This window comes from Manacus candei, unplaced genomic scaffold (assembly GCF_025592945.1).
Source record: "Manacus candei isolate 608988 ecotype Guabito, Panama unplaced genomic scaffold, ASM2559294v1 h1tg000034l, whole genome shotgun sequence".
In the NCBI taxonomy this organism is placed as follows: Eukaryota; Metazoa; Chordata; class Aves; order Passeriformes; family Pipridae; genus Manacus; species Manacus candei.
In genome coordinates, this window is record NW_026138082.1 from 5,126,791 (window position 1) to 5,143,011 (window position 16,221).

The following is a 16,221-nucleotide window of genomic DNA, read 5'->3' on the forward strand; positions in this document are numbered from 1 at the left end:
TGTCCTCACACTTATATTGCTACCACCATGAGAAAGGTAAGAGATTAAGCACCTGAGAGAGCAGAACTGAAGCACCACCTTCACTGCAGTATCATTCTCTCCACTATAACAGTGATAGGAAAACTCATTGCAGAAAAGGAAGGAGACAGGTTACTTAATCCCCACCATAACTCCCCTCCCTGTCAGTCCTCTGCTTCAGCCTTAGTGCTGGCTATGGCCAGAGAGAAGAAGAAGGAATTTTCTTGTTAAAGGCTAGCATCAAGACTCAGAGAACTTTAAACTTCATTGTTCACACAGACAGCTCTTTCCAAAGTCTTTCAGTCTCCAATTTTTACTTTTGAACATGGAAATATTATGCTGTTTACAACTGAAAATAGCAGATGTGCAACAGACTGATAGTCATTATCAGTATAATTTTATCAACTATCTGATGGTCACATTGATTGCTTCACAAATGCTCCTTGCTGAAAAGAATCAAGCAACGCTAAGGGCTGTGTTTGATACGAAGTGTCTAGACAAACTTTTTGGAAATTTGATCCAGCTGGTATACTGCAACTAGGCGTTGTTTCTAGAATCAGACTACTTTCCTTCAAATATAGGTCTTATACCCTTTAATTTTTCAGTCTTCAAATGTCAAGGTAGAACATTCTCAGCAACTAAAAATAACATACGAAAGGCATCTCACACAGGAGGATCAGAGATTGTTTCTCTTGCTCAGTACAAGGAAATACTTACTGAATTCTCAAATTTTACCTCTCCATTGTTACTGTGTATCCAAAACTCTAATTGAAATATCCTTCGAGGCAGTATATTCTGAAGACAGATTCAGCCCACAATGAGTAAAGGATTTCTTTTCTTTGAAAGTTTACATACCTTCCAGACCACAGCAATGATTATAATTTTTCAAAACCAACTTTGACAGAACACCTCTATGTGATGACAGAACAGAGAGTCGATTGGGTATTCCAAGTAAGATTTTAAAAGGTGGGAATTAAATTCACAGCCTTCCTCTTCTTTTTTATACTTTCAGAAAGCCTCATTTTAGAGAAACTCAATGTTTCCCAGAATATGGGGGGAGGTTCTTTTTGACTTCTTAATAAAAGGAAGGGCTTTCCTATCAGATTAATTAAGCTTTTCATCCGCTGTCTTCATTGGATTTGACTTTCAACATCTGCTTGCACAGAGAATTATTTTATATTGAAAAATAACAAAACAATTATTTTTTACCTTAATATTTATTTTTTCCTAGCCTATACAAAGTACTCTAAATCTATGTATGTTTTAAGAATGTTTTTTCCAAGTGTAACTTCCAATTTTATTTCCCATGAAACTATAGGCCAGGTAAAATGTGTCATTTTCTATGAAAAGATACACATTTTCCTAACATGTTATAATGATCAACCATCACATCTGAAGTCTTCAGAGAGTCCAGCTCTGACACGACTGCAAGTGAGAAGACTCCCATGTATCAAAATAAAAATACTATATATGCTACTTCAAACAATCATTCACTAAAAGAAATCTTTCAGCATCTCACAGAAAATAAAATCACAACATTGGAGGCTAATGTCCAGAGCCTTACATCCTAGTCATCAAGGTAAAGAAGCTGAGACACAAATGGGGTCTAGCAGAACAAGAAAGGTTTCAATAAAAAAGTACAAACTAGATATAAACATCAGAGGATCCTGTGTCAGGGAAATGAAGCAAAAATCACTACGGTAACCCACTGATTTTCACTTCTTGAACTAATGATCATCTGAGGAAATAAAGAAAAAAATATACACCATTCTGATATGGTGTTTAAGCAAAGATGAGAACAAAATGAGCATTCTTCTTTACCTGAAAATACCAGACTCACCCCACCAGTTATTAATCCTTACGTGAGTGGGTCTTTTTCAGTTAGCGTAAAAAAGAAATTACCATCAAAACAAGAAACATCAATTCAGTAAAAGTTAATGAGTAACTCATAATGATAACTAATCTCTTTCCCCTATTTTTCTGTCTTGAAGACACTGAGACAGAGGAACTTTCTTTTTTTATTTGGAAGTACTGTTTGGGGAAACTTTACCATTTACATTTATTTGGGGATTAGAGCATCTCTCTTATAAGGATAAGCTGAGGGAGCTGGGCCTTTTCAGCCTTAAGAAGAGACAACTGAGGAGACCTCATCAATGTCTATAAGTATATGAAGGGAGGGTGTTAAGAGGATAGAGCCAGGTTCTTCTCAGTGATGCCAAGCAACAGGACAAGAGGCAATGGGCAGACACTTATGCACAGAAAGTTCCACCTGAACATGAGGAAAAACTTCACTGTGTAGGTGACTGTGCACTGGAACAGATTGCCCAGAGAGGTTGTGGAGTCTACCTCACTGGAGTTATTAAAAATCCGCCTGAGTAAAATCCTGTGCCATATGCTCTGGGATGACCCTGCCTGAGCAGGGAGGTTGGACCAAATGACACACTGTGGTGCCTTCCATTCGTACCCATTCTGTGATTCTGTGATTGCATATCAGAAATGTCTGTGCTAAAAGTCTACCTTTGCCAATGTGATATAGAGACACCCTATTTTTCCAACTATCACTGATCTTAGACAGTATGGAAACCAGAATGCTAGCAATCTTTCTGCATTCAAGTCTACACCTTTAGAGAAATTTCTTTATTTGAGAGTTTCTCACTTTTGTTTATTCAGAAGCTATCACCATGCAATTTTCCATTAATTCATGAAAATATTCAAGACAATTATTTTTTGCAAATACTTCTTGGTCTACAGATTTTTTGTTCACATTTAATCGAGCAAACTTGTGCTAGTTACATTGATATGAAGATATATCACATAGGGTTTTTGTTTGTGTTGTTGCTGTTGTTCTAGTTGTTGTTGGTTCTAATTTTGTGATTGAACAAGATAGTATTACTGCTGCAAATAGGAACAGTATTAAATTACAAAAGTATTTGGCTCAGAATGAACATTTCTAGGAATATGCTAATGAATCAAGTCACTGACTAAAATGTGTATTGAAAGTATACATAAGAAGAACATATTCTGATTTTTTTAAGATGACAAGTTTTAACCTCAGACGGTACTGCAGATGTACATTTGGCATTGGCACTGGCTTGTTGACCTATGTTCCTTCTGCACTTCATCATGTTTTCTGGGTGTACACCAGAATGGTGTGCCTGAATAACTCATGGGTTTTGAAGAAAAGGGACTTAATGTACATTTCATAACTGTGTCAGTCTTACAAAATTACTGTAATATCTGATTTATAGAAAAAAATTGCTATCCTGGAACAAAAATAAATTATATGCAGATGTAGTTCAACTGAAAAACCAGGAGCCAAATACCACCTACAACACAATTGCAAGTAAATCTCATATTGGTAGAAACTTGGTCATTTTTCATGTTATGTGTTTGACAAAATACGAAAAATAATTAACCTCGGTTAATTCTGTGTAAACGCTACATACTTCTTACTGCAGCCTTTAGCTGCTCAGACAGATGAAACTAGAGTTTTACTCATGAAAAGACTACTGTTAAAAATGTCAATGGATTAGTTCATGTGGAATGGTACTCTTGCAGTCTCTATAAAGGTAAAGCTTTAGGCTTTTCATTTCAAGCTGTTCTCTCTCTTTATTAGGGCCACAGCTCAGACTAATAACTACCTGAGTGAGGTAAGATTAACTTAGAGTGGCTTAAATGACATGCCTTTTGTAGAGTATGCCTGTATTTAACAACTCCCCTTTGCCAATGTGTTCCTCCCTGCAAAGTCTTCTACCCCTTTAAAGAGAAACTATGTATCAGACGCTGGTGATTTACTAGTTTCAGGACAGAGCATCAATTACAGCACATCACGCCAAGTTAAAAGTTATTAATTGCACACTTAGGATCAGAACTAAGTTCCATTCAATTCAGCAGGCTTTAAGTCAGTGTTCAGTCACGGATATACACTAGTGTGCTGAATAAAGTTCTTTGCTGTTTAACTCAGTCAAGTTGGACTGAGAAGACATAAGAAGAACAAGGAAGAACTGGTTTAACCAGGAGCACAGCTGACTACTGGAATCAATATCTATCTGTGAGAGAACTGGATAATCAAAGAAATGGAACAATGTAAATTAAATTAATTATTAGCATAATTACTTTTGCATTATATTTTCAGTGCAGACACGTTCTCCCAAAGAAACTGTAAAAAATTTCTTTGCAAGTGATAAACTGCTAACTCGTGTTCTGTTCACCCCTCAAAAAGCACCCAGTTTGAAACCAGTTTGAAAACACAGAACATGTGCATGCACTATTTCTTTCAATATCACTTCATCTGCTTCAGCTAGATTTTACAATAGCAAATACCCATTCAAATTATACAAATACAAAATATTTGCAATGATTTTTCCTCTATATGCAAATGATTTCCTATCTGATAACTTCTGATAATCCAAGACACCTCTAGATCCAAGTTTATATCTTTTTAAAGTGTATCAGCAGAATATTTTCATTGAAAGCTGTATTTTTCAATTTTCGCAACTGGCATTGGCAATTTTCTGTGAACATAAACAAACTACACACATCTATGACCAAGACTCAAAAAGAACTGTATTAACAATTTTGCATATGAATGTTGCTTTGCATTTAGGGAACAAAATAAAGTAATTTTGTACTTCTTTCCAAAAAAAATTAGGAGAAGGATAAATATTGAGATTAAAATTTCATAGAATACCATTAGACATCAAAGAATCTATAAATAAATAAATACTTCAGATCTAGTACACATTCAAACCACATTGTTTCCTTGAATTACCAAGCTATTTGCAAAGCAAGTGTTGGAAAAAAATCTGTGAAAAAAATATGCAGTTGGTTTTCCCTCTTGTCATTTTAAGTGACTGAAAATATTGCATTTTCAGCTACTGTTGTTATATTTGCCTTGCTCTTTCAACCACAGATCCTCATCCTCATGTCCACCATATTTTTCCATACCCTCAGTTAAAACAAATGACTGGTCCATGATTCATGCACCTGCACTTACAATAAAACAGTAGAGGCCTCTGACAGGAGAAGAAGGAATAGGCATAAACTGGGGTAGAGTGTCAGGTACAAGCTCTTAAAGGCATTAAATTAAACTCTGACTAAAATCATTACCATTTGACATCCTGGCTTGCACACCGGGACTGAAAACGGATCCAAAAGAAAAGTGTTTTAATGACTTCACTGGATCTGTGATTATTCCCAGTATTCTCATCTTTGTTCACAAGTGACATGGGAACATATTTCAAGCACTTAAAAGGCATCTGAAAGTACTAGTGCCTACCTAATAACTCTTTTATCTCTTAGTTTCCCTTGTAGAATAATAATAATAATAACTCTAATAATAGAGTGAACCTTTTATGCATTTATACAGTACCGTGTAAGATGAGGTTTTTCTAATTTGCAAATAGACTCTCTCCACATTTTTCAGCTCTACCAAAATACTCTGTCTGCTGAGGGCATATTTGCCAATTAATCAAAGGGGTTTTTTTCTGCCAGGTTACAGTAGACAGAATACCATCTGATCTTACCTCTCCATTTTCCAAAGGATGGATTTTGGAATAATAAGAAGTGCATATGACTTCATCATCTTTTATATAGGATGGAGTTCCAGGACGGGGATGAATGTTGTAGCGTGTCAGGCATTCACTGTCTGTGATAGCATAGTACTGCCATGGTTGATAGTCTACTCCATCCAGAGAACGCTCTAATATCCAGTTTCCAGGACGAGGTGAGTTAGCTGCTTTCACAATAACATATGCAATCTGGAAAATCTGAAAAAAAAAATAGAAGAATTGTTAAAATGCATTTAAGAACATAATTATAAATCAATTCCAATTTCTTAATATTTGTCAAACTAAGAACTTAATATTTGCCAAACAGTAAATATGAAAATCTGTGACTTTTTTTCTGCTGGAAATGCAATATGGTCTCAGACTACATTGACACTCTCTAACTATACAACTAAATTATCCATTAACATTTCTGAAAAAATATTAGTTGCATTAGGCCAATAGAGACTTTGAAAATAGAATTAGAAAGCACTCTAAATTACACATTGCTAAGCTGCCATTTCAGCAAAATGTTTGGAAAGTTTGGAGTATTTTCCACTTGTAGAAGTGAGATTGTTTTCATCTGCGTATTTATAGACATATACTTTCCACCATGTTTAAGAGTTGTCAAACTCTGTTACAACTCTATCTCAGTTAAAAAAACCCATAGTTTTAAGCTATTGAAAGGTAATCACATCATGCTGAAGTCATTCTACAAAATGCTCTTGTTTCAATCACACAGCTCAGCACTGTGACCATAAATAAGATTTATAGGATGGAGACACATCAAATATCACTACAAACAGAATGTAAACATATAATCAATGCTCATTATAGTCCATTTCACCTGGCTATTCAATTGATTTATCAAGGTTTATTTCTGTTACAAGGTTGCTGGAATGCAAACCACAAATACATTTGCAATTGCAGAATGACATACATTAGTGATGCGGGTTTGGTTTGGTTTGCTTTTAACCTAGTAACAGCTATACAGAGTTAGAACTGAAGCCAAGAAAAAGAAACAGGTATTTCCATTAAAGAACATATAGCAAGTTAATATTTCTAAGATGCACTGCTGAGTCTGCACATGAGGATGCCAGAGGATATCATGGAGAGAACAGTGTTGATTTAATACTTAATGCTTTCTGTATCAGATAGTCACTGCAAGAAAGTTGCGAGATACAGACTTAGTCCATACAAAATCTCTTGTGAATGCTTAGACAATCAATAAAACCACTGAAAGAAGATCCTACAGATGAAAGAAACAGTAAGAAGATTCAAATTGATTTTTATTAACAACCAGTTAGAATTACTGTAAAATAGAAAATATGTTAAGTGGCAGCGTACTACAAATACTGCAGTACACTTGATGATGGAAGCAAAGAAAATATTTATCTCCAATTATCATTCCTGCCTTCTGTGCAGGTGCTGAGTACATGGTAAGATTCACAACAGCTTCAGTCAGGAAAACAAATCCCTAACAACCAAAGTTTTTCACTGGGAATAAGAAGTGAGTGAGGCTGTATTTATTTCACTCTGAAGAACACATGTGTAACTCTGCATTCATGAAGGAGTATCTCAATATTTTTCTTCAATAGCATAGCATAAGCATTGCAGAGACAAGGAGAAACCTAAGTATCATTCCACTGTTTCAACAGGAATCATACAATCATTTGTCCCCTGTTTCACAAATGGCTTTTCCCCTCTCAAACTCTTCTATAGCTATATTCCATTGTGGCCACAAATAATTCTAATCATAACTATCCTGGATCAGTGTCACTAATACTGTTTACAATAGAGACAAATATAACATTAACAAACTTCTCCAAACTGTTCCTCACCAGTTAAGCTCTTAGAAATGGTAGAATTAGAGAATAGAAATTTCATTCTAGAGTACTTCTAAATACCTTTTCTTTTTAATTTTACATAAGTTATTTACCTCAAGTTATCATAATAAGACTATATGTAGAATGCATAACAACTGAGGTTAAACACATTGCTAGGGCTTCTACCATGGAAGATCTGTGATTTACAGCATATCTGACAATAAATTCATAATTATAGGTGTGTATATATAGCTTCCTTAGTGGAAGTCCTAAAATATGCAAAACTTCATGAAAGACTCATTGTTAAATACTGTCAAAAAACATTTAGCTCTACAAACATCTTGGATGCATTGGCTCTGTGGGGCCAAGAGATGTAATCAACAGGAAGTCTTTTATTGTTTGCTTGCTTTGAAATACTAGGCTGTGTGGGAGAGTGAAGCTTTCTACAGTCACTTTTCAAATTAGAACCCTCTTTCGATAACATTTCCTGTATATTCTGCTGAAGATTTGTTTGAAGTCTTGTTTCTTACCTTCTATAGTGTATTGCTTGATTGAAATTTATTATATACCTTTGGCTTTCATTATTTTTAGCACACTTTGTAAATGAAACTGCAACAAAATTTTATTAAAAAAAGTAGTGGAGAGGAAACAGCATATTGCAGGTCATAGTGGGGTGGATATTATTTCTGTTAATCTAAATTTGACAGGGAAAAAAGAACCTTCTTAATGTAAATAAAAGAATACGCATGAAAAGCTGGTTTTAACTATTACTCAATTACAGTTTTCAACCTGATCCAGACTACTACTGCTTCAGCCTCTGAATATTCCTGTAGTGGCTTCTGCAACAGCACCAAGCTATCTGCAACCCACTGACATAAGAAACCTTCTCTTTTCTCTTTCAAGTCTCTCCTCACAAGTAGAACTGCAAGACTGTATTGTGTAATACAAATTATTTCCCCAGTAGAGAAACAGAGCTGGACTAAGGACCAATGTTTTTAAATACTGATAGACTGTTAATGCTAATTGCAGAGAAGGGAAGATGGACAAGCACATGCATAAAAACATGTCCTGGTTGATATTATTCCTGATCTCTCTAAGGCTAGGCTGAAGACAACACAGAATGCTAATCTACCTTTCTTAGAAACACTTTTCCTTTTGGGGACGGCTAGACATGTAGAGCTTTAGCAAGAATCAAGAAGACAGTTGTCCCAGCTTAGACAGCTACAACTAGGCACTACAAGCTCACCACAGTGATGCAGGCAGCAAACAAGGTGTATTCCATGTTTGCTTTCTAAGCAAGTTGACAATGACAATTAGTGCAGAAAAAACAGACTAAAATTAATGGCAGCTGTATGATTACTCTCAAAGCAAGTCAATGTAATGGAAGCAACACTTAACTTTCCAATCAGCTGGGAAACTGTCCTTTACGAGAGTAACTCTTCTTTTATTGTGGACTTGCTTAGCAAATGGTGTTCTGGTTACTTCAATGCAATCAGCAAGTGCTCACTGGCATGACAATATAAATACTAATAAAGTCTAATGTTTCACTGAGTTTTGCAGCATTTGTTTCCACAATCAAAAAAAAGTGAAATTTTTCAGCATTCTGAAGCCACGTTTCCCAGTACATCATAACACTGAGCTACCACCCCCGTAGGGTAATCGATGGAGCACGCCTGGTTTATTTTTCAAATAGCATCAATAGACTGACACATGTCAATGGATATAGTAACTGCACAGTCTTAGAGCACAAGTGCAATGTAACCTAAACAACGAACTTTGCTGATACAAATGTGAAAATGGAGCAATACCAAGCTGCCAGGTGGCATGCAATAGACCATTAACACAGTGGCTGAAGTGTAGCTGGTGCTTTTTTCTACTTGTTCTGCTCATGTGACCATAGTATAATCATGGGAGCAGGAGGGAAATAGTCTAAATAGTCCCTTAAACCTTTCCCAAATTATATACAACATAATCCTCAAGATAAGAAACAAAATGAACCTTGGGTCTCATTTTCCATAGTAATTGTCTCAGCAGCGAGATCTGTGAAACACATAGTAGGAACAATTCCATAAGTTATAGTGCTGTATCTTCTTGTGAATGCCTCATAAGACATAGAAAAGTGCATCCTACTATACAGGATAATTTGCTATACTAATATTATTCAGATAGAGCTGAAGTGAATCATTAATCTGCATAGGGTTATCTAGTGAAGCAGGAAATCTCATTGTGTCTGACTCCCACCTGCACTTCTATTTAAAAAATAAATCCTTCAGTTAGAAAGCATTCATGTAAGTCGAATATCATCAGAGAAAAAATTCAGTACCACACAATTCTACAGAAGTATTTCCATTTCATTTTCTCAACAGAAGAATGTATTAGCTCTAATGGAGGCTTCCATGAACAATCTGGTATAAACTCTGCATCTGCTTATTTACTGTAGCTATGTTGTTGATCATTATTGTGGTTCAGTGGTCAAGTACACATGGTATTCTTCCATCAAGAAGAATGCACAACTTGGGCAAGGGCTTGTTTTCTTACAGGTTGGCATAAATAATGTTAAGGCATGTGGCCTTAAACAGCCCACAGATATATTTAACCAGTCATTTAAAAGTCCTGGTAGGGGCAGCAAAAGCACTGCAGATACCCCTTGTCCCAATGTGAAATCTATTCAGATGAGTCAAGGCTATCTCTGAACTGAGAAGGCCATCTCAGAACACCCTGCAGGTTAGTGGAGGTTATTGGCTACAGGGGGGGTCACCCCTTGAAGAGAAGGGGGGAGAAGTCTATGCAGAATTTATTATGGGATGTGTTAAGGGGATTGTGTAAATGGACAAAACTTAATATGGAACATTTAAGGAAGGGAATAGAGGTGGAGAAATAGAAGGACCAAGGTGGCTCAGGAAAGAACAAGTGTAAGATAGAGGGAAAAGGAGATAAAAGGAACCGGTTGACTGTATATAGCTAGGTGGTCAGCATATTAGGCCTGACCTTGATCACTGAAATCTGTCCTATTTTCTCATTAAATCCTGCTTCTTAGTATCTTCCATTTAGGTATGCTCCCTCTTTTTACTGGATATTTGTGAATAAGACAACTTCATGCTCAACTAGCCAACGAGCAGAAGAGGCCTGAGTACCAGCAACTCGAGCGGGGCTGCAAATCTCCAAGATCGTGAAACGATTATCTAAGGCTGCCTCCTGAAGCACTGCATGTTGTGTATGCATCCAGAGATAGACATGAGCCTAGTAGACTTTAATCCTGATCAGCTGGAGAGGAAGAAGAGGGTGAAGCAGGCTGTGCTGTGTTTGTGTTCATGTGGGTGCTGATAGGGCACTGTGGTCTGTTTATGTTGCTCTTGCAGCCATGCATGTGTTTCACTCTCTCAGGATTATGAGCTCTGCCTTGCTACACTCTGTACATGAAGACAGAGCCATAGAAGCCTTGCATCCATCAGGCTACCAGATTCAGTAACTTTTCATACCTTGCATGACCAACAGTCAGGAATCACAGATTTAAACAGTGTCTCAATGCAAAAGTGTTCTTTGATCATTAACTTCTATCTTTACACTCAAGTATAAGAAATGACTGAATATGGCAGACATCATACATCTTAAATACCACATTTGCACTGTTTTTCATTTTGGAATAGTCTCTCCTAAAGGCTTAAGACATGAAACAGATCAAATCCAACTACTAATGAAAGATTTTGTGAGTTTGAGAAACAGCTCCTTGTGCTCTCATAGGCCAATATATGTGGTCAGTAATATTTCAATTCACAGTTACTGTTATGGATTATTGTTTGGGTCTAGTATGTACGACAGAGAGTAGGTAGTTTTGATGCAAGAATTTTTATACAATTGGTTGTTTAAAAACAACTAAACTTCTCATTTTAGTCTCACATCCAACTCAGACCAAGAAAAAGCCTTATTTAGAAATGGAGCAGCTCTGAATTCCTCAAAAGACGATCTAGCATTTGGTTTTTCTATCACTGTCCTGAGAGATAGTGGCCATGGTTTCAAATATTCTGCTCACGCTTAGAAATTCTGAAATTGAGAAAAATGGCATGGGGTAGGAAAAAAATATGCTTAGCAGGATTTCAGTAATATCAGTTTAGAGAGCTGAACATCTCTCCGCTGTGCTGCAGTTTGCCTTCTAATGATAATGTTGCTCCTGTTCATCTGAGCTGCTTCCAACTGAAACGCTGCTACCAGATGGGGAATTTGGGCTGAAAGAAACACTTGAGTCCAATATAGTTTTTTTTCCAGTGTTACAAGCAATTCTAGCAGGGCATCTGTCTCAGAAAAATTGTAGCTACAAAAAGTTCAAGGTATGAATGTCATGCAAATTAAGATGTCCACAGCACTTCATGGAAAAAAAAAAGAGAGAAAGATTTTATCACAGTAAACCTTGAAAAGCTCTAAGGTAGCTCCAAACCAAGCTGCTTCAGGCAGAAATTCATCTTTTTTAACTACACAAAAATTCACAACGCTCAGTCCCTTTCAGTTAATACCTGTAGAACACGGATTTTGAAAAAAGTATAAAAATACTTCAACTTAGAACAAGCTCAGCTTTCACCCTTCCCTGCATGTAACTGCTAGAGACACACAAGTTCCTTTGAGAACGTCTTTCTCCTTGATAAAAATACATCATTTATTAATATTTCTCAACTTTCGCTCATGTCGTGATTATGACTCCTGTCATTAAAAAAAAAAAAGAAAGTAAAGTCTAGTAAAAGAGTGCACTTTATACAATGTCAAACTGTAAAGCTCTCAAGTTGTCCAGGTGTTGAATATCTGAGACACATTAAGCCAAATGGAAGGAATCAGTACCTGTAAAGTTTCTGTCAATGTCAACTTTGTTCTTTGTAATTTTCTCAGTTGGTTTTCTCCATTACCCACTGTTCAGTTGTTTGTGAAGGCCTCAAAAAGAATAGCTGCATTCTACTGACTATTTTTGCTGCTCATCATTGGCCTGGTGTATACCTGAATTGAGGCTGAAGTTAATAATCTCTTTTCACAGAGCTTTCAGATAATAGCAGAAAGCAGTTTCTTTTCTCTTTATTTCCTAAAGCTAATAACTTCTTTCCATGGAGAAGGAGTATGGTGAGAAAAGGAAAGTTGATGAAAATGCCAATAATCAAACCCTTCTTCTTAAAATAAAGACTATAGAGGAGAAGGACAGAAAAGGTTGTTCTTCTATTTTGGTGCTAAAGCACAAAAAAATATTTTTTTTCTTTTTTTTTTCTTGATCCAAGAACTCATGCTCAGCCTGGGTCCAGTAGCATTGAGAGAACTCAGGGTGAAGTGTCCATATTTCCTTCAGTGATGTTTCCATGCAGTGTCCTCTCACATACTCATACCAAGTCTTTACATTTTAATTTCATAATGAGAATATTAATTTTAACATAGATAAAACTACTTAGTCAGATACAGGAATAGCACATAATAAACTGTTTTTCCTAAAGAACACTCACTTTTCTTATAGAATTGTGGAATGGCTTGGGTTGGAAGGGTCCTATGAAGACCTAGTCCAACCCTCTGGTCTTCAGCAGGGACTCCTGCACTAGAGGCTGACTGTTTGGTAGTTCCCAGGGTCCTCTTTAATACCCTTTTTAAAAATTGGTGTGATATTTGCTTTTCTCAAGTCACTGGGGACTTCACCTGTGTGCCAAGGCTTTTCAAATATGACGAAGAGTGGCTTAGCAACTACATCAGCCAATTCCCTCAGGACCCTGTGAGGGACCTTGTGAAAGTTCTTCATATTTCCTTTTTGTACAACAGTCAGCAAGTTCATGCTGCATTAATTTTTTCAATGTGAAATTAAAGATCTTTTTCAATGTTATGGTTTCTAACTTTTCTATAGAGTGCTGAAAAGTATATAAATAAATACTTGTTATTTAATGAGGCGACATCTGTTACCCACCTTGTGGAGAGGGATACAAACAAACATCTCGAACTGTTGTATTGTTGGCAGAGAGCATCTTCTGCATTATCAACATTTAAACCTTTAACATTTCCTGCTGAAAACTTCACAAGCTTTTACTTTGAGTTTTCTGTAAAAGTACATGTTATTCACCATATATAATGTATGCTTAGAGGCATCATATCTTGAGGAACAGGGATTTTGGTTTGATTTTGATTGTAAGCTGTTCAAGGTTAATATCATTGATCCGAATATGAAATAGGCATGTACTAATTCACACCCATTCTCTGAACATGACACAATGTTCTCTGCATCTCAGTCTCGAAATATTGGGTAATATGAACAACTTGAACAATGAAAACATGAATAAAGTAGTTCAAATAAAAAAATACAGAGTTTTCCTTTCAGAATATTTCTTTGTTGTCTCTTCATACGTGCCATGCCTAATTTCTTTAGACAAACATGATAGTGGTTAAGAACCCTTTAAAAATATATGCTGGCACTAATACGAACCTGTCTCATGTCACTAAAGTTTGGACATTTCAAAGACATTTACAAGGAAAGAAGAAAATGTAAAAGATATTAGATTCTAAAACAGATTTCCAGATAAAAAATGTGTATGTGTGTTCAGTTGGCATTTTTGCTTTTAGTTTTTAATATTTTTTAAAATATCCTGAGAACTGCTTAGGATGTGGATGTGTTGCTGTATGGCATAGCAGGGAATATAGGGAATATAAAAAGTGATTTATGAGTGATTTTACATATTTCTGTCTCATAGCCCCCTTTTACAGTCAGAATTTACTTATGAATAATTACTAGTCATGATACATTAGGACTCACAACGAAGTGGAAAGTTTATCCTCACCATGTTTTATGTTCTATTTAAGAACACACCAAGTCTCTGGTTTTCCATATTTTGTACTTGGAGAGATCCAACAGACGTCATTCTCCAAGCTGCTTTTGTCACTTAGTCCACATTAGTGCAAATAAAACAAAAAGAGTTACATTTATGACTGTTTTCAGTGACTGTCTAAACTACACAATTGATAAATTACCTTCTAAGTGTTTTAGGTGAGCTTCTGTGGTCAGCAGTGTCAAGTTATTTCCTATATATTTGTAATTCATCCTAATTCTAATACCTTAAACATATATGAAGGACCACTAGTATCTACACATTTATTTGATCTAGGAGGAATGTATTTGTGAAACTGGGCATTTTTCTGATGGTTCTCTTGGTTATGAGTTAGCGTAGCACAACAAATGCACTATTTTACAACCACCACTGTCAGCTGCAAAACTCATTTTTTCAAGTAAGTTTTTATCATCATAACCTACTCAATGACAACATATTTCTTCAAAATGAATAACAAAGACTGAGAATCCTATGAACCCATCACTTTGTCATGCTCCCATTCTCCCAGGCACTGTAATTTTCTTTAGAATCAAAACTGTTAACAGTACAAAAACAGAACACAACCTCATATTCATGTCAGAACGTATGTGTCAATGGATTCAAAATTATAAGAGAGTACTTTGGACCAATATCAAAGGTGAATAGCTCTCTTGCTAAAAGTCAGAATTAGAAAAGTGGTACGTATATTTATTGTAGTTACCCAGGGAAAATGAAAGGCAAGTAACATCAGAAAGAAAAAGATTTTAGAAAAACTTTTCATAAATCATTGTTCCTCTATATTATGAACTGAAGCTGAAAGGATTTGCTCACTTAGAATTCTTTCTGATAACCACAAAGCAATAAAGTTATGGTCTGATTTAGTGGGGAGCATAAAAAAATTGGGCAAAATAATCCTGTAGAGATTTCTTTTTAATACAACCACTCATCCTAGCTTACAGCACTTTATATGGTGGGTATTACAGCTCATCTTTCAGTACAATAATGGCTTCTTAGCATTTCAGAATACATTGGAAAGTACTCCCTCCATGTATTATTGCACCAGTGATGAAAAACTTTCCTTTTTGATGCTGTGGGAAAGTCAGCATGAGTATCTTCACTAACATTTGTTTGTTAGAACATCTAAAAGCTTAATGCAGCAGGGTCTTCTGCAGTTATGGCTGGCACAGACGTGCACTCTTGACCCTTAACTGAGGGAAAAGGTCATTTGTTCTTTTTTATGCTTTTGTGTGAGTGATATCAGTGTGGAAAACTTTATTCTGAGACAAGAACAGAGTCCTAGGTAACATCTGTTACCAATGTGCATATATTCTTCCTTCTCACAAATAAAAATCCAGGTGGAAAGCTATATAACACAAAGTATATTTGCATATAGTATAAAAACCAGGTAGTTCTTAAAAATGTTTACGGTAATGTCAGAATATTTACTACAGTTTTATTTGTTTTCATGATGACAAATAATTATGTTGGTATGTTTGTTATAAATCCTCACTGATATATTTATGTGCTGTTTGTTTTCTTGGTTTTGTTTTTGAGTTTTTCAAACACTTTCATTATAAACTGGCTTTAAGTGCAATAGTTTGGTTTTAAAAATAATAATTCAAAAATTAGATATTAATTAATAATATAAACCCCCTAAAAATTAAATAATAACTTAAAATAACATCAGAAGGATGTCATTTGTTTCATTCTATCAATACGTAGTTAATGCATTATCAGCAAATAGCAAAACTAAAAAATGAAGTGAATTACTAAAATGTTCAGATTAAAGTCTATGAAGGCAACAAAAAAAAAAGAAATAAAATTTAAAAAATCAGTATTAGAACTAGCATCCAGACACATGTCTAAAAATTGGTTGTGGACTTTAATAAAACAGAACATATTTCTTTCCTCTTATTTTTTTTTAGTTCATTCCAGAGTCTCATTTGCATGGTTTTAATTGCATCTCTTTTGGGCTGTCACCTCAACAGTTCCTTAGTTCCTTACCACTTAGGTATAACT

The 16,221-nt window shown here is 35.6% G+C and overlaps 1 protein-coding gene across 4 annotated transcripts in view; it reads right to left on the bottom strand.

Annotated features, from left to right (window-relative positions):
- The window catches only part of LAMA2 (laminin subunit alpha 2), a 357,383-nt gene that overhangs the window by 244,070 nt on the left and 97,092 nt on the right, over positions 1-16,221 (bottom strand). For all 4 annotated transcript variants that reach the window (XM_051792082.1, XM_051792081.1, XM_051792084.1 and 1 more), the window contains exon 4: positions 5,544-5,786. In XM_051792082.1, coding sequence (XP_051648042.1) covers positions 5,544-5,786 — 243 coding nt within the window. The remainder of the gene's footprint in view (positions 1-5,543; positions 5,787-16,221) is intronic.